The 25,439-nt window shown below is 60.9% G+C and overlaps 2 protein-coding genes and 1 non-coding gene across 4 annotated transcripts in view; 2 read left to right on the top strand and 1 right to left on the bottom strand.

Annotated features, from left to right (window-relative positions):
* The first annotated feature begins 2,925 nt into the window (after positions 1-2,925).
* TRNAG-GCC (transfer RNA glycine (anticodon GCC)) lies at positions 2,926-2,998 on the top strand. The gene has a single exon. It is a non-coding gene; the product is annotated as a tRNA-Gly (tRNA).
* A 1,454-nt stretch (positions 2,999-4,452) lies between these two features.
* Positions 4,453-6,946, bottom strand: HES2 (hes family bHLH transcription factor 2). The gene is made up of 4 exons (XM_024125228.3): positions 6,830-6,946; positions 6,640-6,735; positions 6,254-6,353; positions 4,453-6,167 (listed from the first exon to the last, which is right to left on the bottom strand). Exons 1-4 carry the CDS (start codon positions 6,872-6,874, stop codon positions 5,917-5,919), a joined length of 492 nt encoding a protein of 163 aa, XP_023980996.1. The 5' UTR covers positions 6,875-6,946; the 3' UTR covers positions 4,453-5,916.
* A 3,407-nt stretch (positions 6,947-10,353) lies between these two features.
* The window catches only part of ESPN (espin), a 30,644-nt gene continuing 15,558 nt past the window's right edge, over positions 10,354-25,439 (top strand). For both annotated transcript variants that reach the window (XM_028484966.1, XM_028484961.1), the window contains exons 1-5: positions 10,354-10,647; positions 13,769-13,962; positions 24,043-24,229; positions 24,356-24,538; positions 24,687-24,818. In XM_028484966.1, coding sequence (XP_028340767.1) covers positions 10,354-10,647; positions 13,769-13,962; positions 24,043-24,229; positions 24,356-24,538; positions 24,687-24,818 — 990 coding nt within the window. The remainder of the gene's footprint in view (positions 10,648-13,768; positions 13,963-24,042; positions 24,230-24,355; positions 24,539-24,686; positions 24,819-25,439) is intronic.

The following is a 25,439-nucleotide window of genomic DNA, read 5'->3' as shown; positions in this document are numbered from 1 at the left end:
CTGAGCCTGCACTCTAGAGCCCACGAGCCACAACTACTGAGCCTGCGTGCCACAACTACTGAAGCCCGCGCGCCTGGAGCCCACGCTCCACAACAAGAGAAGCCACCGCAATGAGAAGCCCACGCACCGCGACGAAGAGTAGCCCCCGCTCGCCACAACTAGAGAGAGCCCGCGCGCAGCAACGAAGACCCAACGCAGCCATAAATAAATAAATAATAAATAAATAAATAAATACCTTTTAAAAAATAAATTACTAACACATTGTTTTTTAAAAAGTGCAAACTTCCAAACTGCCCCCAACCAAGATAGTAAATCAAAACAACGTAAAGGGCTTCCCTGGCGGCGCAGTGGTTGAGAATCTGCCTGCCAATGCAGGGGACACGGGTTCGTGCCCCGGTCCGGGAAGATCCCACATGCCGCGGAGCGGTTGGGCCCATGGGCCATGGCCGCTGAGCCTGTGCGTCCGGAGCCTGTGCTCCGCAATGGGAGAGGCCCACGTACCACAAAACAACAATGTAGATTCCTAGAGTGGCAAGAATTAATGCCACACTTAAAAGACCTGAAGGATGCATCGCAGCTTCATTTACTTGACCAGTCTGGTTCCTGGGAAACCAGATGGATCCCAGAGGACCCAGTTGAGTAGCTGCCCCAATTCCACATAAGGTATCTTTTAGTTTACTGTTTGGTGGTAACATACACATAAAGTTTAGCATCTCAACAATTTTTACGCGTGCAGTTCAGTGGTATTAAGTACATTCACAGTGCAGTGCAACCATGACCACCATTCCAGCTCCAGAACTCTTCTTACCCTGCAAGATGGACACTCTGTACCCAGCTGAATGCTAACTTCCCATTCCCACCCCTGCCCAGCCCAGCCCCAGCTGCCCCCATACTCAGGAGTGGCCTCTTTGCTTAAGCGTATATATATATATATATATATTTTTTTTTTTTGGTCTCACCATGGGATCTTAGTTCCCCGACCAGAGACTGAACCCCATGCGCTCGGCAGTGAAAGCGGCGAGTCCTAACCACTGGACCGCCAGGGAGTTTCCGCTCAAGCAGATTAACCCCCCATCAGGTGAAAGGTATGAGGCTATTGACTCAAACACAGGGAATCAGAACCCCTGGAGGTGGGACCCAGAAATCTGCATTTAACAAGCTTTCCAGGTGGTGCAAAAACATTGCCGTGAATGATGTCAATGTTTGTGTGAGTCTATACCTTGTAATATTTAGCCTGAAACGGGTGGAGGAAGCAAATGGAAGGCATTTGTCTTGTTATTGTCATTGCAGGAGACCCAGAGCCCATTCTGGGTAGAGGTGGATTTACCGTGAGGCTGATGAGGCTTAAGCTTGGATCGCCCACAAGCAAGGACAGGTAGTAGAATGTTCTAGGAGGGAGTTCCCTCACAGTCCAGTGGTTAGGACTCTGTGCTTTCACTGCCGAGGGTCCAGGATTAAAGAAAAAAAATTCTAGGAGCAGGGGGAGGCCAGGATTGTCACCAGGAAGCATATTTATGGAAGCATGTTGGTAAATTGCTTAAGGAGAAACCAAAAGGGATGGGACATCAACCTGCAGGCACCACTAGTTTGAAGTGACTTATTTTTCCCTTCTGAATAAATATTCACTTCCATCCTAAATCTATACTCATAATTTTACATGTTTTCTTACAGAGGGCCTCAAAATATAGTCCCCATAAAACCTGAATCTGTCTCTGATTTCTGAGGTCCAGAATGGTTCTTTGTTAAGAACAAATCTTGTGTTCCCCGAGGTTTTTAATTCACCGAGCACCAAGGCAGGCGGCTCTCGGGCCCTCCCTCCAAACAGAACCAGAGGCAGGCACGTGTTCAGATGGAAATCTCCTTCCTTAGCCCCCAGGCCAGGCAACCCCTCGCTCACAAAGCGCGGTCCCGTGACCAGCCACCAGCCCGTGCTCCCTACTGCCCCCCAATGGCCCTTTGGTGACAAGACACCACGTGTGCACTTCGGGTGTGCCCTCTAGCGCCTTTCTCACGCTCCTGAAACCATTCAGAGTTTTATTATAGCTGCTTTAAGTGGCTGGGGCTTTGCCAGGGCCTCTCAAAACCCAGAGTGAAACCAGTTCCTCACTGAGAACCCTTAGTGGGTGGCGGCCTTCTCCCCAACATCGAGTGCCCGGGCAGCTCTCTGCAGCGTTGCCACCTGGCTGCACAGGGACGCACACGCGCACACAGGCACCCAGCACCCCAGGGATGCACCCACACGGGGAAGGGGCCAGGCAAAAAGTAAAACCAAGGGAAATAACACCATTGGGTGGGTTAGTTCTCTGGACCGGCTATAGCAAGCTGGTGTGTGTGTGTGTGTGTGTGTGTGTTTTAAATAACCAATTATTGCTTTAACAATCTCTTGTCACTTTATTTTTAATTTTTTGGCTGTGCTGCGCAGCATGTGGGATCTTCATTCCCCAACCAGGGATCGAACCGGTGCCCCCTGAATTGGAACCGCAGAGTCTTAACCACTGGACCACCAGGGAAGTCCCACCCTGGTGTGTTTTTAAAAAGTAAATATGGGTGACTTCCCTGGTGGCTCAGTGGTTAAGAATCTGCCTGCCAATGCAGGGGACACGGGTTCGAGCCCCGGTCCGGGAAGATCCCACGTGCCACGGAGCAGCTAAGCCCGTGTGCCACAACTACTGAGCCTGTGCTCTGGAGCCCACGAGCCACAGCTGCTGAGCCCGCGTGCCACAGCTACTGAAGCCAGCACGCCTAGAGCCTGTGCTCCACAACAAGAGAGGCCACTGCAATGAGAAGCCCACACACCGCAACGAAGAGTAGCCCCCGCTCGCTGCAACTAGAGTAAGCCCGTGCACAGCAACGAAGACCCAACGCAACCAAAAATTAATTAATTAAAAAAATTTTTTTAATTAAAAAAAATTAAATATGGAGTCTTCCCTGATGGTCCAGTGGTTAAGACTCTGCACTGCCAATGCAGGGGGCACGGGTTCGATCCCTGGTCGGGGAACTAAGATCCCACATGCCTTATGGCAAGGCCAAAAAAAAAATTAAAAAAAAAAAGTAAATATGGCTGCTTATTGATGTTTCAAGTAGGAGGTGGCTGCCTGCACATGATGGGGATGTGCCGCCGCTGTCTCCAGAGTGGTCACCCCAAAGCACGGTGGCGAGGATTCTTCAAAGCCACAGATTTTTCCAGACGTTGCCCGCAGGCTATGTTCACTCTGATCCTATTCCAGATAAACCAGTGGAAGACTCATCCTCCGAGTCTGGGCTTCACAGGCGGAGCAGAGTAATTTGTAAACGTTTATTAGAGGAGTCCTCCTTGGCAACCTGCTCTTTATCCTCACGGAGACGAGATCTGCCCTCTCCAAATTAACTGGTGCCGGGGGACAGGTGGGGCCTGGCCCCAGCCTGAGTCTCCCCGTCAGCTCAGTGCTCTGATTGTCCTTAGGTCATTGGACGATTTCACCCACTGGTTTATGAGACATGGGAGCCTTGCCTCTAACCAAGCATGATAACCAGACAGAGTTAGACTCAGTCATGGGACCAGAACAGAGAGGACATTGCAAGAGCTGTTCACTGGACACTCTGGGAGCCTTATAAGGATCTTTAAATGCCCCTGAGGCGGCTTCCCTCCCATGCAGAAGAAGCCCGCTCTGCCCTCGGCTCACCTTTGGCCATGAGACGGGGCCCTGGGAATACCTGGGGAGCTGCCAGGGGGAGGCGCCTGCAGGGGCCCTGTAGGGGAGGGATGTGGGAGTCCCTATTTCACAAGCCCAACTCGGGACCAGCTGAGACCTAGGCAGCTCTCGCACATCCCTGCTGGGAAACTGGCTTCTCGCCTCAGGCCCAGAGCCTCACCCACCCAGGCATGTCTCAGCTCCTTGCCGAGGCCTGGCCCGCCGCCGGCTCAGATCGCCAGAATGCCTGACCCTGTGTGTCACTGGCCCACCTACACGCCCCGTCCCTGACTGCTTGTCCTGCGGCTTGATTGGGGTCAGATCAACAAGAGTCACAGAGTTGGGGACCCAGATGGGGCTCAGAAGCAAGCAGTGGTCGAAAGGAGGAGAGGGGCCTCTGGTTGGTCAGTGTTTACCGAATTTCGACCCATGTTGAAAGTTCTTATTTAAAGGGACAAGGAGTCTGCCCAGTTTGTGCCGATGGATGGGGGTCCTTGACCCAAGGGGGAATCTTGAACTCTCGCGGTGAGCGTGGGCTTGTGGGTTACGTGCCCCCCTCCACTCGTTCCTGGCAGCTCAGGAAAGCAGGCTTGCGTTTCCAGGAACTGCCCTCCCTACTCTCCACACCCTTCCCCACATTTGCTCCCGGGGAGCTCATGCTCTGGTGCAGCAGCTTTTCAAAGTGATATTAGGGCTCAGGGGATAGGAGTTGAGGCAACAGCCAGTCTCTCGGGGTTCAGTAGAGTGCGGGCCCGTCACATCACCCGTTCGTTGGCTCACGATGTTTATTGAGGACCCACCACGTGCCGAGTTCCTTGGGGACAAAGCAGTATACTTAGCCCCAGCCCTGCCCCGCAGGAGCTTACAGTCCAGCCAGCTGGGCCCAGACAGGCAGTAGGACAGCCCACCTTGCTGGGGGCTCACCCTGCTGTCTTCACATGGACTTCTTCAGTAATGCCCACCGCTTCCCCACATCCTGCCACCAGAATCAGTGCCATGGTCATCATGGGTTTATGTGGCATAGCTCAATTTAGTGACCCCCCCCATCAGCTCTATCTTCTTGCCCCTAGTGCCCTGGTCCTAGTGCACAGGCTGTTGGACCGGGGACTGGGGGGAAGGACTCGCAACCTCCCACAGATGCTCAGCGAATCCCCACGAGATGCTGGGAACACGACTGAGAGTGGGCCACAGACGCTCCCGCCTTCTTGTGGGCACCCACTGCTGGGATCCACAGCACCCCACCACCACCACTGGACCTTTGAAGGCTCTCTGGCTTCCATGGGGAAGAAAGAAAAGTCTTAAGAACAAGTTGCTTCCAGTTATCTGTCCTGACAGTAGCAGAGAGCATTTTCTCAAAAGAGAAAATGAGAAAGGGGGATTCCTGTTGCTTAACCTGCCATGTCACCCCTTGAATTTCTGCTGCTCCAGGACATGGGACCTGCTCACCTCACACTGGCACCAGCTCTGTGCTGGACCTGGGCCCTTCAAGGTGGCAAGCTTCCTTGAGGCCACAGGGCACCCTCCTTCTTGTCCCACCCCTTCTTCACACCCCGAGACCACCTGGCCTGGTGTGTGGTACACAGGTGTTAACTTAATGCTTGGGGAAATAAATCCTTCCCAAGACTACCTAAGGAAGCCCCCACCCCCGGGGACACAGAGGCCTGGCTGCATCCTGTCCCTATAATTGGAAGCTTTAGGCAGGGAGCCCAGGAGTGGAGGTCATGGCTCCCCAGCCTTCAGAGCCCCTCAGGCCGTTGCTGCTGTGTGCCCAGAGGTTACCAAGCTGAGCTGGTGAGAAGGCAGGTTCAAGTAGGGCTGGGAGAGTGGTGACCAGTCAGAGCAGATTGCTGCACCTGGCTCAGGTGAGCTCCTGGCCCAGCCCTCGGGCTGGTGCCAGCGCCGCGGCAGGTGTGCGGGCTGCCCAGGCAGCAGTGGCTGGCCCAGCTCTAGAACCCATCCACCAACTGGGGTGGGAGGCTTTTTCTTCTCCCTGCAGCCACCTGCCCCTTCACCTCTAGCCCAGACACCCCAAGCTGGGGCTGAGAGTGGGCCTCTCCTCTTATTTCCTGAGCCCCCATGGAGGTCAGTCTGCCACACAGCTCACAAACATCCGGGTCTGGCCAGGTTGTAGGTACCAGTCTGGTCCCTCGTGGTGGGAAGGAAAGCCGCCACCAAGAGCTTCCTCAGTCTGTCCAGCATTCCTGGTCCCACGCTGTCAGCAGGGTCCCGTGGACCGGCCAGGGGACTACCAGGGCCGCCAGAGGCCTGGGTCCCGAGGAGGCGCAGGTGGCGAGGGCGTGGGCGGCGGGGAGGGCGCGGGCGGGCCGCAGGAGACCCCCGCGCGCCCGCCGTCGGGGGTGGCGCTGGCCGCCCTCCGGTGCAAGTGCTCCAGCAGGCGAGCGCTCACGGCGGGCTCCAGGACGCGGCGGGTGGGTAGCACGTGGGCCAGGCGCGCCAGGCAGGCTCGGTAGCCCTCGCGGTAGCTGTCGGAGGGCGCTGCGGACGGAGAGCGGCGTGAGGCGCGGGGTGGAGTGAGGGGCGCGGGGCGCGGAGCCGGGCCGGGGCGGGGCAAGGTCACTCACTGGGCGGTGCCGTCGGGCAGGAGGAGGCAGGCAGCTCCTGCAGGAAGCGCACGGTCATTTCCAGGATGTCCGCTTTCTCCAGCTTCGAGAAGCGGGAGCTCTGCGCCCGGCCACGAAGGAGAGGGACAGAGAAAGGGACAAACAAGACAGAGCTCCGGCAGGCTGCCGTGAGTACCGCGCTCCCAGGAGCTGGTGCCGGGCCTGCCGGAGCCCGCGGTGGGTCGGCGGTCCTACCCGGGCTCAGCCTTGGGCGCCGCGCGCTGTCCCCTCGTCGGCTTCTCCGGCAAGGGCATCTCGGCCCGCCCGGCCTCCTCGCCCCGCGCCCCGGGACCCCCTACCCCCAGCCCCAGTGCGCCCGGCCTGTACCCGAGCGCCCCGGCACTCACCTCCCTGCCCAGCAGCGACAGGATGAGGCCCCTGAGCTGGCTCAGGCTCTCGTTGATGCGCGCGCGGCGGCGCTTCTCCAGCAGTGGCTTCAGGCTCTGCAGGCGGGCGCGAAGGCCGCGGTTACGCGGGTCGCCGTCCAGGCCCCCGCCCCCGCCGCTCTGCCCCCAGCCGCCCGGCCCCGGCTCCTACCTTGCGCAGCTCCGCCGGGTCCCCTGCCCTCCGAGGCAGCCCCATGCTCGGCGGGAAAGCGGCGCCGCTGCGGGGCCCGCGCGTGGGAGACTTGGGCCCGCCCAGACACCGAGCGCAGACCGAGGCCCGCAGGGAGGTCCGGCGCGCGGCCCGAGCGGGCGCCAGTGGAGCGCGCGCCACGCCCGCAGCCGGGCTTTAAGGAGGCAGCGCGCCCGCTCCGCCCCGTCCCGCCCCGCGCAGCCAGGCCGCCTGTGGGTCCCACCTCCGCCTTTGTTCCTGCGCGGGGTTGGGGCGGAAGCGGGGACGGCAGAGGCCCCGGGTTCCCGCTCCAGGCCTTCGAGTCCCATCTGCTGCGAGGCCGGGGCGCCCTCCTCCAAGAGCACCTGCAGGGGTGTGTGTGGGCGCCATCGAAGCCCTCGCTGCCCTGACCCTCGGGCAGGAGGCGAGCGGGTGGCTCCAGGCCCTTGTCCCTTCTTGTCCAACGCCGCCCTTCTTCCCTCATTCGGGATCACCGCCTCCTCTGAGCCCCGCCCTGGGCTTGGGCAGGTTACCCAGCGGCGGCAGGACCCCCAAGTCCCGGGCCTCAGGGAGCTACCACTCGGGTTTCTACTGTGGGGAGGGACTCGGCCCACCAGTTGTTCTGCGGGGATGGAAGGGGAGACTGAGGCCCGGAAAGAGACCTCACCTTGCTCCGGCTCTAACGGCTGGAAACTGGCCAGGCAGAACTAGGGCCCCGGTGGCTCCATAGAATTCTCCGGCCCTCACCGAGTTAGGGACCACCTGGTTCCCCTGTCCTCGGTTTTGAACGGGGAAACTGAGGCCCAGAGAAAACGAGGCAACCCAGGAGCGCCCGGAGCTCATTTTCATTTCACTGGCTCCAGCTCCGGGCTCCCACCTACAGGACAGGCGGAGCTCACGTGACGGGCGGGGCGGGGCAGTCCTGGGTGCCCGCTCTTTGCCGCCCATCTCCTCCCTCCGGGCTCGCCTCCTCGCCGCGTGGCCGCTGCTGCCGCAAACTGGCTGCGCGTCCCCCGCCCATCTGCTCGGGGCTGCCCTCCGTCAACCGGCTGGCCGGGCAACGGCCAGCACGGCGGAGTGCCGGGCCGAGCCGCGGGCGGATGGCGGGCTGGACCCACCTAGCCGGGCCGGGAGGAGGAACCACAGGGCGGAGCCGACCGGCGCTGTCCTGGGTGCTGGACGGGGCCCCTCTCCTCCGCCGCGCAAACCCCATCTCCGCGCCCCACCTTCGACGCTCCGCCTAAGTCCCCCCGGCCGCGTGCTCCCCAAGCAGGGCTTGAGAAGACCAGCGCGCCCATCAGGAAGGAGCCCGGAGCATCCGGGCGAGTGGGAGCTCGCGCCACCCGTACCTGACTGGCCACCACTTATGGAGCACATGCTGTATGTCAAGCGCCTTTCGGCCCTCCTTTCCATTACCCCCGTAACAGTCCTAGCTATGAGAATACGTCAACACATCTAGTGGAGCAGGGCCTGGGCACGCCTGAGCCACTGTCTCCTCAAACTGCATCGTTGAGCTCAGGGTACCTATGGGCCGGACTCCTCCAAGGTTATTAATTGTTTTCTCTCTCTCTCTCTCTCTCTTTTGGCCACACCGCCTGGCTTGCGATCTTAGTTCCCCGACTAGGGACTGAGCCCGTGCCCTTGGCAGTGAAAGCGCGGAGTCCTAACCACTGGACCACCATAGAATCCCCTCATTAATTATTCTTTAGGGGCTCAAGAAAAGGACTTCATGGATCTTCAACTGATGCCCCACATGCCACCCCTGGCCACACACACTGGCTCACTCAGCTCTGTGCCGACAGGCCCCCCTGCACCAACATCTGCATCCTTGCTGAGATACCCTGAAACTAGCTCCTGGGGAGGAAGGTTCTTTCTAGAACATCGCCCTCCATGCCTGTGGACCACGGTTTGAAGCCTGGAGGGTGGGGAAGCGGACTCCATTTTCAGTTACCCCAGATTTTAAGTCTCTCCTGTCTTCTCCCATTGTTGTTCCCTTCAACCAAAGGATTCTGGGGGTTTTGCTGGTTACCTGGAGGAAGGAGTCGTTTATAACCAGGGGAACTTAGGTAAGACAACTGAGTGGACAGGGTATGGGGGTGCAGGTTTTAGGGAAGCTGGAACCACTTAGGGTACAATGGGAACACACTCCACCTGGGTGCCTGCTCTTGGGTGGGGGGAGAGGTCTGAACAGGTGTTTTCCACATAACAGGTGGGCAGATGGCCTGATCCCAGCAGAAGAATGAGAGGAAGCCTCCTGGTGGGGGAGGGAGCCCCTCAACTGACATCTGGAGGGTGGGAGACGTTGGGGGTGCTCTGGGCAGGGGGAACTTCAGGTGCAGAGGGAAGAAGGGCACAGCAGGGTCAGCCTCTGTGAGTGTCAGCCCCTGAGCTTTGCCCGTTTCTATTTGTGCCACTGTGGACAAGATACATTAAAAAACAAAACCAAACAAGCAATGTAAAAGAATGAAATTAGAACATTCTCTAACACCATACACAAAAATAAACTCAAAATGGATTAAAGACCTAAGTGTAAGACTGGATACTATAATACTCTTAGAGGAAAACATCAGCAGAACACCCTCTGACATAAAGCACAGCAAGATTTTTTTGACCCACCTCCTAGAGTAATGACAATAAAAACAAAAATAAACACATGGGATCTGATTAAACTTAAAAGCTTCTGCACAGCAAAGGAAACCATAAACAAAACCAAACAAACAAATTTAGAACAAAAACAAACCTCCCTGTGCCTCAGTTTCCCCAGCTGTAAAATGGGTATAGTATTGTACCTCTCTCATAGCACGTAGCCCCTATAACTTACTAAGTCCCCGTTTTCCTGCTCTGATCACACTTGTCACTCTCCGGAACTGCGGTCATCGTTTGCTGGCTCGTGTCCCCAGCGCCTAGGAACTGGCACTGGGTGGATGAATCAGTTCGTCTGGGGGCTCTGCCCGCCAGCGCCTGGACGGCTCTGATCACCGGGGTCTGCTTTTTTTTTTTTTTGGCTGCATGGCGCGGCCTGTGGGATCTTAGTTCTCCGAGTAGGGATCGAACCCGCGGCCCATGCATTGGGAGCGCGGATTCTTGACCACTGGACCACCAAGGGAAGTCCCGGGGTCTGCTTTCTGACCGGAGGTAAATTTGGAGAGAAGTCCCTGGGCGCACCGCCTCTGTCGCCGGAGTCCGGCCCTCGGCGCGGCTGCGGCGGGCGGGCGGGCGGGCGGGCGGGGGACTCGGACCGCGGCGGGCGGGGCCGGGCGGAGGCGGCGCGGGGGGCGGGCCCGAGGCTTAGGCTGGGCGCCGCGGGGGCCCCCAGCCCCAGAGCTCGGCGGAGGCGGAGCGGAGCGGGCGAGGCAGCGCGGGGCAGAGGCCGGGCCGGCAGCCGCTCCGCCTCCCCACTCGCAGGCCCCGACGGTCGCGCCGCGGGCTCTCCCGGTGCCGGAGGACAGACGCATGGCGCCCCGGGAGCCGCGCTGAGCCCGGGTCGCGGCGCCGCGGGCGGCACCATGGCCCTGGAGCAGACGCTTCAGGCGGCGCGCCAGGGCGACCTGGACGTGCTGAGGTCCCTGCACGCCGCCCGCCTGCTGGGGCCCTCGCTGCGCGACCCGCTGGACGCGCTGCCAGTGCACCACGCGGCCCGCGCCGGCAAGCTGCACTGTCTGCGCTTCCTGGTGGAGGAGGCAGGTCTGCCCGCCGCGGCGAGCGCGCGCAACGGCGCCACGCCGGCCCACGACGCCGCCGCCACCGGCCACCTCTGCTGCCTGAAGTGGCTGCTCTCTCAGGGCGGCTGTGGAGTGCAGGTGAGTCCGCGCCGCGCCCGGGGCACCCGGGGCGGGCTTCCTCCCCAGGAGAGAGTTCTGGTCTGGAGCCCTCGGGTCTTAAGGGGGGGTGGGCTTGGGAGCTCCCTCCAGAGGGCTTGGGGCGGGGTGGGCTCCCCTGTTGAGAGTACCCGGGCAGGTGCCCTGGCCACCGCCTAGAAGAGCATCTGGGTGATAGGAAACCAGAATGGAATGGGGCTCAACTGGGATAGTATTTAAGCTGGGCGGTGGGGGAAACACAGTGATCCAGGGAGTCCCGGAGAGTGGGCAGGGGAGGGGGACAAAGGGCCTGGAGTCAGAAGCCCATGTCCTCCAGGACCAGGTCTGGGAAGTGGCAGGGGGCCGGGGTGGGTGGGGGCAGTTTGCACAAAATCCTACAGCCCACCCCAGGCTGAGGTGCATGTGTCCCTAAGGGGAGGGGAGGGTGGAGGCTGGTAATGCGGCGGGGGGGGCCTCCCAAGGACCTGAGCTGATCCCAGGACATCAGCGCCTTCTGGCCTCCCAGCTTCTTCAGCCCAGCCCGAGTCTTCCTGCCCTGAGACCCCAGTGGGTCTCGTTCAATGGCCACCAGGCTGGTGTTAGCCAGCCTGGCCGCTCCTGAGCTGGAGAAGGCAGCTCAGGCCCTCATCTGTAGCTCTCTTGCTCAATCCTGCTGGACATAGAGTATCCAGCAGGTTCCAGGCCCGGGGATTCAGGTGTGCTCCTGACCTCCGGGAGCTGCCGGTCCACGGGGGCAGTGAACAGCAAACACACAGTCTAGAAAGTAAACCAGGTAACGCCAGGTACCGCTAGGCCACGCTGTGGGGAGCGACGGGAGCTGCGTGGGCACGGTGGCCAGGGAAGGCCCCTCCGAGGAGTGACCTCTGAAGGGAGTCTTGGCTGATGGGAGGGAAGTGGCCGGGTGATGACCGGAGAATTCCACGCCCAAGGAGCAGGAAGTACAAAGCCCTGAGGGGGACACATCTTGTCCTGTAGCAGGGACGGCAGGGAGGCGAGCATGTTTGCAGTGGGGTGAGGGAGGGAGAAAACAGCAGGGCCAGGTCCCAGAGGGTCTCATAGGCTGGCGTTAGGAGTTTGCACGATACTGTGGTTGTAGGACAAAGCCCGTGCAGGGAGGAACAGAGCTGATTTCCCACTTACGAGGACCACTGTGTTAACTGGATACAGAAGGAGAGGAAGCAGGGCCGACTCTGAGCTGGCTGGCTGTGTCCTGGCGGTGCCCAGACCCCATCCCCCCACCTTTTGGCCTCAGGGTGGCCAGGCCTCCCACTCCACCCTTCCTGGGAGATGGCCCGGCCCCTTATCTCCGGGCTAGCTCTGTTATCAGGAGTTCCTGGCACATGGTCCCTGCCCACTCTTTTGGGAGGTGGCATGCCTCCCCGATCCTGGTGTCCAGCCTTGGCCAGAAGCCTCCCCAGCACAAGGAGCAGGCGGCCTTGTGCCCAGCTTATCAGGTCTCCCGCCCTCTCGCCCCAGAGGGCTTGGGTCTTGGGGGCGAAGTGTGTGTGTAGGGGGAGGATGACCTAGATCCGGGGCCCTGCTCAGCTCAGGGAGATAAGCAGCTTTAGGGTGCGGGCCATAGCACGTGAGGCTCCTGGGGCCTACGTAGCTGTTGGAGCTTGGGGACAGGTCATAGGCCTGTGATCCTCTCCTTACTGCCACCCTCACCCAGAGGCCCAGAGCCCTCAGGACCCCCTGGAGCCTCAGACCCACAGTCCCCAAGGCCAGTGGGAAGTGAGGGCCTTTCTCAAGAGCTGGGGCGCAGGGCATGCTTCACTATGGGCCTGTCTGGGTCACCTCTAGCCAGCCTTGTCCCCTGGGCTCAGGAGGACAGACCGCACCTGTCTCTGGTCTTCCCCAGGCATTCCACACACAGAGGAGTCTCAGCACCGTCCTCCGCTTCCTCTGGACTGTTTTCTCCGCCTCCCCTTCCTCCCCGCCTCTGTTCTTGCCCAACAGCCGGTCTGTTTGCCCCCCACCCCATAGCCCCTCACTGTGACCTCCCCGTCGTGCCCCTGGGCCCCGTGCCCTCTGTCCCCTCTTTTCCCTGCATTTCTTAGAGGAGCCTCAGAGGTTCTCATGCTACTTAGATTCACCTTCCTGAAGCTCAGGGTCTCTCCGGCACCCCCTGCCTCGGCCACACCTGTTCCCATGGTGCCCCCTCTCTGGGCTGGGGCGGGGGTGGGCGTGCAGAGCAGCTTCCCTTCTCTGACCCCGGTAACCCGCGCCCGCCTCCACGGCTGCCCCGTCCCCTTCCCCGAGCCCCTGCCCAGCTCCCTGCCCACCTCTCCGTCACTCCGCGTGCTTCGTGCTGGGAGCTCATTCTGTTCTAGAACCGGTGCCCACTCTCCCAAACTCCCAGCCTCTGAGCCCAGGCTTCTGGGTGTCTGTCCGTCTTGGCCTGCAGGTCACATAAACAGCATTTGCCGACCCCCTCCCGCGAGAGACACACACACCTGGATGTTCACGGAAGACTCATTCAGCACTTCTGGGCCTAAACCATCGACCCGTCCCCTTTGGGGTGCCTGGGAGGGGTCTTGCCCAAGCCCTTCCCAGGGGCTGCCTCTATCCCACACGTACCACCACTGGCTGACTGCCCCGGCCCTGCCCACCAGTAGCCAGAGGCAAGGACATAGCCTGTTCGGGGCGGGCTGGGAGCAGGGAGTCTGCTGGCGGTGGGGCAGTTCTCTGCACTGAGGTTGGGTCGTTGGAGATGCTTCATCCCGGAGGCCTCTTCCCTTGTGAGACCTGGGGAGGAGGAGAGGGAGGAGGCAGGCGCTGGGCGCAGGGGCTGCTCCCCCGACCCCTGACAGCAGGGCCCAACAGCCCACTCTTCCTGGCCCAGGGGCTCCTTCAGGTGTTCCCTGAGCACCTGGGTGACAGGCAGGTGCTCCTGCTGGGGCGATGACAAGGCGCCCTGCAGGCCTCAGAAAGCCCAGCATGGGTGGCACCGTGCTGCCGCTAGGGACTGAGCTTCAAAGAGGGCCAGTTAGGCGCCCGAGGACAGAACTGCCCCAGTGGCTGGTGGGATATGCAGGACGTGGTCTGAGCGAGGGGTGGGGGCAGGGCCAGGCTTTAGGACTAACGGGCTCTCCTCCCACAGGACAGAGACAATTCTGGTGCCACAGTCCTGCATCTGGCTGCCCGCTTCGGCCACCCTGAGGTGGTGAACTGGCTGCTGCGTCACGGCGGTGGGGACCCCACCGTGGCCACAGACACAGGCGCCCTGCCTGTTCACTACGCTGCCGCCAAAGGAGACTTCCCCTCCCTGAGGCTTCTCGTCAGCCACCACCCTGAGTAAGGACCCTCCGCTTCAGGGGGCCTCTGGGTGGGGCGGGCCAGGGCTCTGGGGGGTGCCTGTGGTCGGCCGTGCCCCTCCAGCACGCCAGGGGAATTAGTGCTTCTGGGCCATCCCCGTGGCCAGGGGCCTGGCCAGAGACAGCTCCCACCCAAGCTGAAAGTTCTCCCCTCCTGGTGGGCTGCCTACGGACGCATGCCCCAGAGCCCTGCAAGCAGACACTCCCCCAGTACGAGCTGCCCTTGCGCTGCAGCGGCTGTGCACGCAGACCCCTTGCTCGTCTCCAGGATGCTTACAGCCTGCAGCAGGCAGCTCTCTGGCTCTGACCTGTGCTAATTTGCAAGACTGTCCTGAGTGGGGCGTAGGGGCGAAGAGCATCTCCTGGACCCCCAGTCAAGAAGGAGGAGGAGCCACGTCAGTTATCCAGCAGTGATGGGAGAGGCCCCCTGCCCAGACCCCCACCCTGCCTCCTGGGCCCTCAGCCCCCGACCTGTCAGAGGGCAGCTTGTCCTCTCCTGTGGCCGGCAGCTCGTTCCCACTCCCCAGGGGGATGGGGCTCCCGAACCTCCCCGGCCCTCGGCGAGCGGCTGGTCGGAGAACGCAGCTGAGCAGTGAGCTGGGCGCGCCCCAGGGTGGGGTGGGGTGTGCAGAAGAATGGGGTTCACTGGAGAGCATGGGAGTCGTGGGGACGGGGTCCTGGAGGAGGGAGGGAGGGAGCCAGGTCTTAGGTGCACCCAGGGGGAGGCAGGGGTCCTGGGGACCCAACAGACCGGGGCTCTGACTGGTGACCTTCGTCAGTCAAGGGGGTACCTGGGAAATAAGTGGTGACAGAGGACCCAGCCTCAGGAGGAGAGCAGTCACAAGGCGGGAGGGTCTGTCCTCACCCCCGGCTCCGCTCCTCAGGGGGCCTGCCCGGCCACTGGGCACCAGGAAGCAGCAGGAGGCCATCCTGGCCCCGTGGCCCCGTGGCCCGGTGGCTGCGTCTGGCAGCCCCTTGGGTGCAGCACGCTGCCGTGGATACAGAGCAGCTTAAAGCCCCAGGCCGGGACCAGGACGGCCGAGCCTGGCTCGTTCTTGCTAAGCAAGAGGTTCCCTGGCTTGATTCGTGGGAGACCAGCCGGGCGTCTCCTCCAGCCATCCCTGCCAGAGGCCACTGGGCACCACTCCGGCGTGGACCCTCTGCTCCTGGACAAGCTAGGGTCTGGGTCACACCAGAATCAGTGGGATTTCAAGGAGGAGGCCCCAGACGCCCTCGAGTGCAGGCTCCCAACCTGTAGCCGTCGGCACCCTGGGGGCCTGGTCCCAGACTCCACGTAGACTCCCCAGGTAGGGGCCGGGGCGCTGCCCCTGTGCGTGTCCCCACCCCCCCACCCAGGTGGTTCTGACACCATCCCCTCACTTGTCACTTATCACGGAGGACACTGGGGCCCTAAGAGGAGAGAGGCAGGCAGTGGTCATCCTCTCGCACCCGCCGGTCTCCCCCGTCACGCGTGATGGGCCCCAGGAAGTCAGGCTGGTGGCCACGCCAACTTAGCTCCAATGGTGTGAACTGAGGGGGCTCTGCCCCGCCCTGGGAAGTGCTGGTGGGGGGCAGGGGTGAAGCCCCAGGCTGGCCCCTGAGCCCCTCCTCCCTGAGAAGTCTGGGGCCTAGGATGAGCCTCCATGGGCTGGGGTTCCAGCCTTAGGAAGGCTCTGGCTGTGCTGGGGACACCCTCGAAGGCTCAGGGCCCGGGGGACACTGATGCTCCCGGGCCAGGCTCTGGTGCTGGCCGTGATTGGGCCCTGGCGCCGACTCTGTGGCCAGATGGCCTGGGCTGATGAGCCACCAGCCCCCCGTGAATCTCAGGGAAGCGGACAGAGGCCTGGGGCTCCGTTCCCACAGTGACGACGCGTGACCTGGCTGATAAGGAGGCACTTTTGTGTGATTGCCAGGCTGGGCTCAGGCAGGAGGGGGTGCTGGGCATTGAGGTAGGGCCTGCTGGCGGGGGGGCTTTGGGGGCCAGTGCCCACACCCTAACTCGGAGGTAGAGACTCCTGCCCCCCCCAAGGCTGGGGACCCCAGGGCTGGGATCTGGGGAGGGGCAGAGGTGCAGGCTGCCCCAGGCCGCAGGGTGCAGTCAGGGGACCCAGGCAGCCTGGCTTTAGAGGCCGCCTTGCCCCGCTCTCCTGAGCCTCCCTGGCCTGCTGTGAAACACCGTGAATTATTCACAAGGGCTCAGCTCTCCCTGGCGGCAGGTGATGGAGGGAGAGCTCTTACCGGTGGGAAACCTGATCCTGCCCGGGAGGCTGTGGGCAGCCATGAGCCCTGGCCGTGACAAGCTACAGAGGGGCAGGAGGGCTGGGCGGCCTCGGGGGAGGGCCCAGCTGATGCCGGGCTGCACCCTGGGTTGTTAGAAAGGACTGCAGGCGTGGCCTGTACCCACCCACCCCTCCTCCAGCCTCTCCCAGTCCACTGGGCAAGTCCTCGCAGAGGCAGAGGAATTGCCACCGTGACCTCAGGGGCTGCTGCCCCATGGGACCCTGCCTCTGAGCCCCCTGGGGAAAGGAGTCCTTCAGCTAGAGGCACGGGGGCTGGCAGGAGCTGGGCTGGGGCTGTCTCAGAACGTCTCAGGCCCTGGGTCTGAGGGAGGTAGCGTCAGGAGGGCCGGCCCTCCTGGCCTGGAGCGCTAGTGGCTGGTGAAACAGAACCACAAGCCCCCATCCCCATTTGGGGCTCAGAAGGGACAAGGAGCAGGTAGCCCTCAGAGCTCCTGACCACCCTGCCAGCAGGGTCCGGGGGCCCAGGAACCACCTCATGCCCTGACCGTGTGCCTGCTGGGGGCCTCAGTAACCAGAGGGGAGCCCTGGGCTCAGCTGGGACCCTTAGGTCTGAGCACTGAGGCTGGGGAGGGTTGGGGGCAGGGCTCCAGGCCTTTCCTTCCTCCTGGGGCCCCACCGTGGTCTACCAGTCATAGAGAGCTGGAAAACCAGTCTGCGCAAAGGTTTCAGACCAGCTCCCACCTGCTGAATGCCTACTAGGGGTCTGACACCAAGCAGTAGTCTGATCCTCACCTGCTACTAGGCAGTAGCTCTATAATCAGCCCATTTTACAGATTGACTCATCCAACTAATGTTTCTTGAGCACCTGCTCTGGGCCAGGCAATATTCCAAGTGTCAGGGATACATCGGTGAACCAAACAGACAAATGTCCCTGCCTCATGGTGCTGCAGATACAGAAATGGTGTCTCCGAGAGGCTAACTGACCACCCGGGGTCCCACCAGCTCCCTGTGTGGCCTTGGCCAAACCGCACCTCCTCTCTGGGTCTGTCTCCCGTTCCTGGGCCAGGCGCTCATCTCTGAGGGCCTTTGCAAGTTCACCTGGGTGGCCCCCTTTTCCTTCCTCAGCGCCAAGCTTCATGGAGCCTGGCTGCTCCTGGGGCCCCGTCCAGCTGGAAGGGTTCAGGCAGCCCCTGGCTTGAACAGGAAACCTTAGCTGCTCACCTATTAGGGAGCCCCAGGCCTATGGCTCAGCTCCCCCTTAGAAGGCCTGGGCCTGGGGCTGCCCTTCTCTGCCGGGCACTTGTTGGTGTTTGCTGAGGTCCCCTGGGCAGCAGGGCCTGGGGGCAGGGGGAGCCACGCTGGCACACTGGGCACCCTGACCCAGGTGGAGGCTCTGAGCAAGGAGGGGCCCGGTGGAGTCATGAGAAGCCCCCCTCAGTGGGGACAGACTTCACCTCCACCGGTAACTCCTGGTCCAAGCCTGTCCTGTCACTGGGGCCCCAGCTGGCCTCTCTGCCCTCCCCCTGCCTGCTTCCTGTCCGGCTGTGCCCACCTTGGAGACCACAAGTCAGATCCCTGGACCGGCCACAGGCTCCTCTCTCACGGACGGGGAAAGCTGCTTCTTTACAGCAGCCCAGAGGCCCTCCTCGCCCTGGCGCCCCCCTACCTGACCTGCAGCTGCGCCCTAATCACCTCCTCTACTCTACCTCCTGGGCTTCCTTGCTGCTCCTGCCCTCCGACCTTTGGCCTTTGACCAGGCCATTCCCACTGCCTCACTCTCTTCCCCAGAGAGCCCACAGCCCCTCCCTCCTCCCCTCCTAGTCTTTGCTCCATCTCCGCTTCTCAGTAAGGCGGGCCCCACGCCTCCTTCAGATCATCACGGGCCCCAAGAAGACACACGCCCTCCCTCCCAGTCTTCCTCTCCCGTCTTATTTCCCCCCGCACCCTCCTCATCCCCTGGCATTACCTTCTGTGCGTCTCAGCACATCCTCTTACCGTCTGTCTCCCCGGGCAATGAGAGCATCTCTTTTTCTTCCACATCCTGTATGCCCAGTGCCTGATACTCAGTAAATACTCACTGAAGGACCGAGGAGTCTGGGATCCCTGGGTCTCGTCCGGCCCTGCAGGCAGCTCACTGCCCGTGACCTCAGACGGAACTCCCTTCTGGGCCTCCCAGGGCCCGTCTGGCAAATGGACCAGCTGAGGCCACGTGCGAGGAGGCATCACAGAGCTCCGGGCCTGGCTGCCCATCTCACTCACTCCCACATTTGTCCACTCAACAACGAGCATCCACATGTCCCCTAAGTGCCCAGCCCCGCGAGCGTTAGGGATGCAGTGAGTCCTCACGACTTCACGGAGACAACTTGGGGGGCTCCCAGGGGCAAAGAAGGAGCCAGGTCAAGAGCACGTGTACACGCAGAGACGTTCTTGCTTATTTTCCAGTGTGGCAGGGTGTGTCCGGCAGCCCTGGTGGAACCAAGCTTGAGAGGGCAGGTCTCCACTGTTTTCAAGCTCTGCCCCACCCTGGCGTGTGGCAGCCTCGTGATATGTGTCCCTGGAATGCATGAAAAAAGTGCCAAGACAATTCAAGAGGGACAAGTGCTATGAAGTGGTATTCGTAGGAAGTGGTTGGAGGGTTTCTTTAAATTGAGGGGGTCCAGGAAGGCCCCACTGAGGAGGTGAGAGCTGAATGGGAGAGGACCAGCCGTGCCAAGACGTGGCCTGGGAGCGTTGCAGGTGGAACTGGCCGGGGCAGAGGCCTGAGGGGGGGATCCCCCTTGGCTTCATCACGAGCCAGGAGGGCCTGGAAGGCTGGGAGAATTGCAGACCAGTGAAGGCTTCTGGGGATATTCCAGGCTTGCTGATGGATTGGGTGTAAAGCTGACTGTTCTAGAATCTTCCTCAAATCGGGGCTGCATTGCTTCACTGGGCCAGGCCTCATTTGGGTTCATTTCAAATAAGTCAGGAGGCGTGATTAGAGGATAAGAGAGGTAGAACCGCCAGAGGCTCCGAGTCTTTGTTCAGAGCGGACTTACCTCACAGCCAGATCTAATCCTTGTGGAGATCATCCCCTACCGGACCTCCCTTGGGGCAGAAATGATTGCCAGTGGGGAGGGCCACTGGAAATGCTGTTCTTTGACCGGAGTCTGCTTCTGTGGGCAGATCCCTCCTTGTTCCTAGTGGCAACGGCCACAGTAAGGTGGCACCAATCTTGGACGGAGATTTCTATCAAACATTTACGAGCATTCCATGTTTCTTTTGTGTCATCAGGGTGACTTGCTTAATGGTGACAGTTTGTCTATATCATCTTTGCTCCCAAGAGGAAGAAAAGTATCATTATGTGATGGTTGCTAGGGAGACTCAGACTTGTAAAGAACTCAAGGGTCAAGTGTTGCCAAAGACTCCTAGAGCTTGGACACAAGGGAGGGTGGCCTGGTGCCCTTTACTGAAATGGGGACAGTAAGGGGGGAAGGTAGTTTGAGGGAGAGTGTGGAGAGATTTGCTCCATGTAAAGGCAGGTAAAGGGGAAATTCCCTGGTGGTCCAGTGGTCAGGACTCCAAGCTTTCACTGCCAAGGGCTCAGGTCGATCCCTGGTCGGGGAACTAAGACCCCAAAAGCTGCGTGGCATGGCCAAAAAGCTTTTTTAATTAAAAAAAAAAAAGGCAAGTAAAGTTCAAGAACCTGCTCAACGCACAGATGGATGAGTGAGCTGTGAGCTGATGTAGGGACCGCATGTACTCCAGGTCCCAGCTGGGGGGAGGTGACCTTTAACCCTGGGAAGTAGATGACCTCCCCAGGGGCAGAGTGTGTTTAGAAAGGAGGTCCTGGGGCACCCCAACATTTGGAGATTGGGCAAGGGTCGAGGGCCAGCAAAGGAGGCTGAGAAGGCCCGGTGTGTGCTTGTCCGTAGCCAAGAGGAGCAGGTGTTCGGTGGGGTGAGGGGCGCCTGTTAGGGCGCGGCCACGTCAGTCGAGGCTGGTAGCGTGGAGGTGACGGTGTTGAGGCCCAAGGGACGGGTGAGGGGGCTGGCGAGTCAGGCTGTGGCAGCGGTACCAGGAAGCCAAGCCCTGCCTTCCCCGGGAGGAACCTTGCAACTTGCAAAGATTCCTCTTCTGTCTCTCACAAGAGGCTTGGAGAGGTAACAGGTGTGATGCCCATTTGCCATATGTGGAAACTGAGGCTGGCGGGGTGGCTAGAGGACGCCCCGGGGCCCTGCACAGTGAACCACAGTGAGTTGGGGTGGTGGGTGGAGGGCAGGGCCAAGGGCAGGGGCAGGGGCTGGGGCTGGACCGGTCACCCATGGCGCCACTCTGGCTGGAACTCGATGGGGTGGAGCCGGGCGGGTCCCGAGGCCAGAGGTCTCCCGAGACCCCACCCCTCTGCTCTAGGCAGCGACTCTCCGCAGCAGAAATGCTGCCCAGCCTGACCCGTGATTGTTGGGGCCTGGACACCCCAGGTCAGCAGTGCTCCCACAGAGGCACAGGCAGGAGGGGTCCTAAAATACAGCGACGGCGCCAGGCCTTGCTGAGGGCTCTGCAAGCATGTCTCAGCGACGATCATTATCCCCACTCGTGGACGGCTTCGTGAACAGAGATGGGAGGCAAGACACCACTTGCGGGTGTGGTACACACGCCAGGTCCTTCTCACACCGGGTCCCCCTGTGCCTCTCAAGTGATCCTCGCCCTCTGTGCCTCAGTTTCCTCATCTGTAAAAGGGGAACGATGCTGACACCTCCCGGGTAAGGTCTTTAGGAGGACTAGATAGAGACCATGTGTACTATGCGCGTCCCAGCGCTTGGCACAGAGCAGTCTGTTCGGTAGATGGTACCCACTGTCACTGTTAGCCGTTATCGTCATCTCTACTACTATATAAATGCACTCTCTCTCCATCTAAATGCGTTAATTTAAAGACTAGTGTTGGGAACCGCCTGGCGGTCCAGTGGTTAGGACTTGGTGCTTTCACTGCCAGGGCCCGGGTTCAATCCCCGGTCAGGGAACTAGGATCCCACAAGCGCCGCCAAAAAAAAAAAAAAAAAAAAAGGACGGAATTCATTAATTTACTTCGTTCCTGTGCTCATCCATATATATATACATGTTTTTTATCTTTTGGCCGTGCTGCACAGCATATGGGATCTTAGTTCCCCAACCAGGGATTGAACCTGCACTCCCTGCGTTGGAAGCATGGAGTCTTAACCACTGGACCTCCAAGGAAGTCCCTCCTCCATATTTTTAGAGCTTAGCCCAGTGCGTATGGGGGTGCCCATTCTTCTTGCCTCCAGGTCGACACAGAAGAAAGGAACAAGACCAGGACCCCCTTTCCCACCCCGGCTCATCAGCGAATCTGCCCCGTATTCGGGGGTCTCCCAGGCTGGGGGCTGTGACTCCTGAATGGGTTACTGAGCGCTCACTCCGTACCGGGGACGCCAGCTGGGGTTGTCAGCCAGTGGCCCGGCAGGACGCTGTGAGCACAGCTTCCCCCTCCTGCTCGGCCTGCTCCGTGCCAGCTTATCAGACCTTCTGAGACCTCCTCAGGCTGGCTGGGCACCCGTGGGTCATGGATCCCAGCCAGGCGGGGCGGACTGGGAGAACAGGGCCGCCGGCAGACGCGGCGCCCTGAGCTGTGTACGCTGCCTCAGGCCTCGCCCGAGACAGCCCGGTGGGCCCCGGGCGGTGGCCCCTCCAGTCTCCAAGCCCCAGGACCCCAGCACTCGCTGCGCCTTGGTTACGGGGTGAATAATTCAGGCCATCGAGTGTCGGTCATGAAATATTAAACGGGCCGTTTCTGAAGCACCAGCTTGTGAAAGTGGGAGGGGGGCAATGCTGGCACCGGGGCGTGGAGGCCGGTGGCTGAGAGCCAGCGCGTTCCTGAGATGCGGCGTGTGGGCGCGACCCTGTCTGCCGCTGTGTGCTGTGTCGGCACGCCACTGCGCCCCCGACGCGGGTGGGGTAGTGGCAGGCAGCCGGGCACCGTCCCAGACTCGGTGTCAGCCCCGAAGTGGCAGCTCTGTGTCTGAGGAGGGGCTGTTCCCACGTCAGGACGACGGAGAGAGCTGGGGCTGTGCGCCTGGTGGGCGCTGCAAGCCGCCTGGGGTCAGGGGTCAGGGGTCAGGCAAATGGACAGGGATGGGGTTTTAGGGACAGGGAGGAGTCAGACGGGAGGGTCCGAGGGGCGTGTGAGAGCGAGGCGCCGAGTCGTGGGTGGCTGACAAGAGGGTGGGTGAGGGGGCAGATGGAGGAGGACTGGGTGGCCTGGTGCCCACGTTACTGTACACGCGGCTGGCACTTAGCTGGGGGAGGGAGGGCGTGGATGGTGGGGGTGGAGCGTGTGATCGAGGCCGTGAGCAAATAGATGGGAGAGGCGGGTGGGTGGGAGGATATGAAGTCGGACGAAGGACTGCGCTTCCTGGGGCCCAGAGGGCTGATCCAGCCCAGAGGGACTCAGCTCCTACAGCCCACCCCGCACCCGCTGTGTCCTAGACCCGCTGCGAGCTCCTCGGTCTGGGCCTAGATTGTGGCGCCACCTAGTGTCTGTCTGGTAACTGCATCCTGGCCTCCACACCCATTGTGAAGTCAGAAAAACTGAGGCTAAGCCAGGAGCAGGGACAGCTTCCCGATTTCCCAGCAGCACTCTACTTCATGGGACTGATTCCCCAGTTAGGACCCTTCTGTGGGAGCTGGGGAGCAGGGAGGAGGGGCAGTGACAGCTGCACGCTAGGCCCGAGGGAAGGCTGAGGGAGTGAAGACGTGGAATGGCCCTTCCCCCAATCCCTCTCCTGGCTCCCTTCGTTCCTGCTGTGCGTCCGGGCCTGCATCACACAGACGGATTGTGCTCAGATGCCACTTAGCAGCTGTGTGACCTTTGGCAAGTCACAGCCCCTGAGCCTCAACTGCCCCACTGCAAAATGGGGATGACAGTAGGACCTGAGTTAGGACACGCAGTGAGGACCTGTGTGCTCGTGTCGTAGCACACGGGAGGTGCTCAGTGGACGGCGGCACCTGTCGCGTTGCCAGGCTGATGACAACCACAACCAGAATATTCCACTGACTTTTCATGTCAGATAAATGACAAATAATGGTTTAGTATATGCACATCCCATGCCACATTGGGGGTAGACTTACACTAGAAAATTATTTGTTGTTTATCTGAAATTCAGACTGTAAGTGGGCATCCTGTGTTTTATCTGGTGACACTACCACTCTGCTTTCTGGGAATTCAGTCTTCTGGGGGAGGCAGAGGGCAAAATAAGTTATGATCGAGCATGACAGATGGCCCATGGAGTGAGCCCAGGGCGGTATGTGGCACAGAGGTGGGAAAGGCCTGTTCTGCTGGAGAAATCAGGGCAGGCCTCATGAAGGAGTGGTCTCTACCGAGTCTTCAAGAGAGACAGGAAGGGCATTTCAGACAGAGGGGGGACATGATCAAAGGCACAGAGGTCCGACAGCAGGTGTGAGGACTCACACTGACTGTGGGTCAGTGTGGCTGAAAAGGTAGGGGGAGGCCAGGTCACCACATCCCTGTAGACTTTGGCAAAAAGGTGGGCTATTTACTGAGGGCAGAGACTAGCTCAGTCAGATGTGCATTGCAGAAAGAAGGCTGTCGGGGGGGAGGTGGGGAGCAAGCCAGAGGGGCCCCCCCCACCCAGGGAGGCTGGCACAAGACTCAGTCCAGAGGGAGTTGGGCAGCCGGGCCCAGCCACTAGGTTTTTCTCCAACCCACCCTCCCAGCCCTCCAGAGCTCCCCGGAAGCGGGCGAGGGGTGAAGAAAGCTTTGGAGGGGGACGGACACTGAGAGCCCACGGTGGATGCTGCGTCTTCCGCAGGGGAGTGAATACCCAAACCAAGAATGGTGCCACGCCCCTGTACCTGGCGTGCCAGGAGGGCCACCTGGAGGTGACGCAGTACCTGGTGCAGGAGTGCGGCGCGGACCCGCACCTGAGCGCCCACGACGGCATGACCCCGCTGCACGCCGCGGCGCAGATGGGCCACAGCCCGGTCATCGTGTGGCTGGTGAGCTCGGGGACAGGTCGGGGTTGGGACCCGGGAGAGGAGGGGCCTGTACGGGACGGGGGTGGGGCCAAGAGGGGCCTGGCGCCCAGCCCCCGCCCCTGTGTGCCCCGTCCCCTTCCCCTCCAGGTGAGCTGCACCGACGTGAGCCTGTCGGAGCAGGACAAGGACGGCGCCACGGCCATGCATTTCGCGGCGAGCCGCGGTCACGCCAAAGTGCTCAGCTGGCTCCTGCTGCACGGCGGCGAGATCTCGGCCGACCTGTGGGGCGGGACCCCGCTGCATGACGCCGCCGAGAACGGGGAGCTGGAGGTGAGGGCGGGCCGGGGGCGTGGCCGGGAGGCCGGGCGAGCGCGGGAGGGGCGGGCGCCCTCTGCTGGCGCCGCGCTCTCAGCGCAGCGCTGCCCCGGCGCCGGGGTCCTGGCTGTCGGCCGGGGGTCCTCACTGCGCGCCCCTGCAGTGCTGCCAGATCCTGGTAGTGAACGGCGCGGAGCTGGACGTCCGCGACCGCGACGGGTACACGGCCGCCGACCTCGCGGACTACAACGGCCACAGCCACTGCACCCGCTACCTGCGCACTGTGGAGAACCTGGTACGCCCCGGGCGCTGCTCCCCCGCGTTACCGCATTCCCCCCACAGCTTGCCCCCACCTCCCCGCAGGGGTAGGTGTTGTTACCCTTTTTACCACGGAGGAAGCTGAGGTTCAGGGAAGTGAAGCCCCTTGCCCGGGGTCACATGAGTAAGTGCCCTAGACCACTACCCCACATGACCTCTCAGGCCAGAACCACTGACCATTGGGGAGTGAGGGTGTGCGGGCAGAAATGTCGAGGGAAGGAGGACCAGCCTCGTCCTGATGAGAACCAAGGCTCGGAGAAACAACGACACTTACACACCAGTGGGAACAGTAAAGTGCATTCACCTGCCCACAGGTATTAATTAGCTCGTTTAACTCTCACCATCACACTCTGAGGTAGGGAGTGCGCGTATCCCCATTTCACAGGTGGGTAAACCGAGTCTTGGGGAGACCCAATCACCCAATCATTAAATGGTGGAGCCCTGGTGTCCAGGCCTGGAGCTACCTCTCTTCACCACTACTCTGTATGTTTGCTCACTGTGTGGCTACTTCATAATTGAAAACCTGTGTTACTCTTTTCAAATTATTTTATTATGGTCACAAAGCCATGAAGGAAGCCACCGGGACTTGAGCGCGGAT

Source organism: Physeter macrocephalus, chromosome 3, assembly GCF_002837175.3.
Source record: "Physeter macrocephalus isolate SW-GA chromosome 3, ASM283717v5, whole genome shotgun sequence".
NCBI classification, from domain to species: Eukaryota; Metazoa; Chordata; class Mammalia; order Artiodactyla; family Physeteridae; genus Physeter; species Physeter macrocephalus.
This window is presented reverse-complemented; position numbering and strand designations above follow the sequence as displayed.

What these genes read in the sequence shown, in the direction of transcription:
- HES2 (XM_024125228.3), bottom strand. Translation starts at nt 6,874, where the DNA reads ATGGGGCTGCCTCGGAGGGCAGGGGACCCGGCGGAGCTGCGCAAG. An exon ending in TGTCGCTGCTGGGCAGGGAG is followed by an intron (nt 6,354 to 6,639) that starts GTGAGTGCCGGG and finishes GGCCGGGCGCAG; the next exon opens with AGCTCCCGCTTCTCGAAGCT. An exon ending in CTGCCCGACGGCACCGCCCA is followed by an intron (nt 6,168 to 6,253) that starts GTGAGTGACCTT and finishes CTCCGTCCGCAG; the next exon opens with CGCCCTCCGACAGCTACCGC.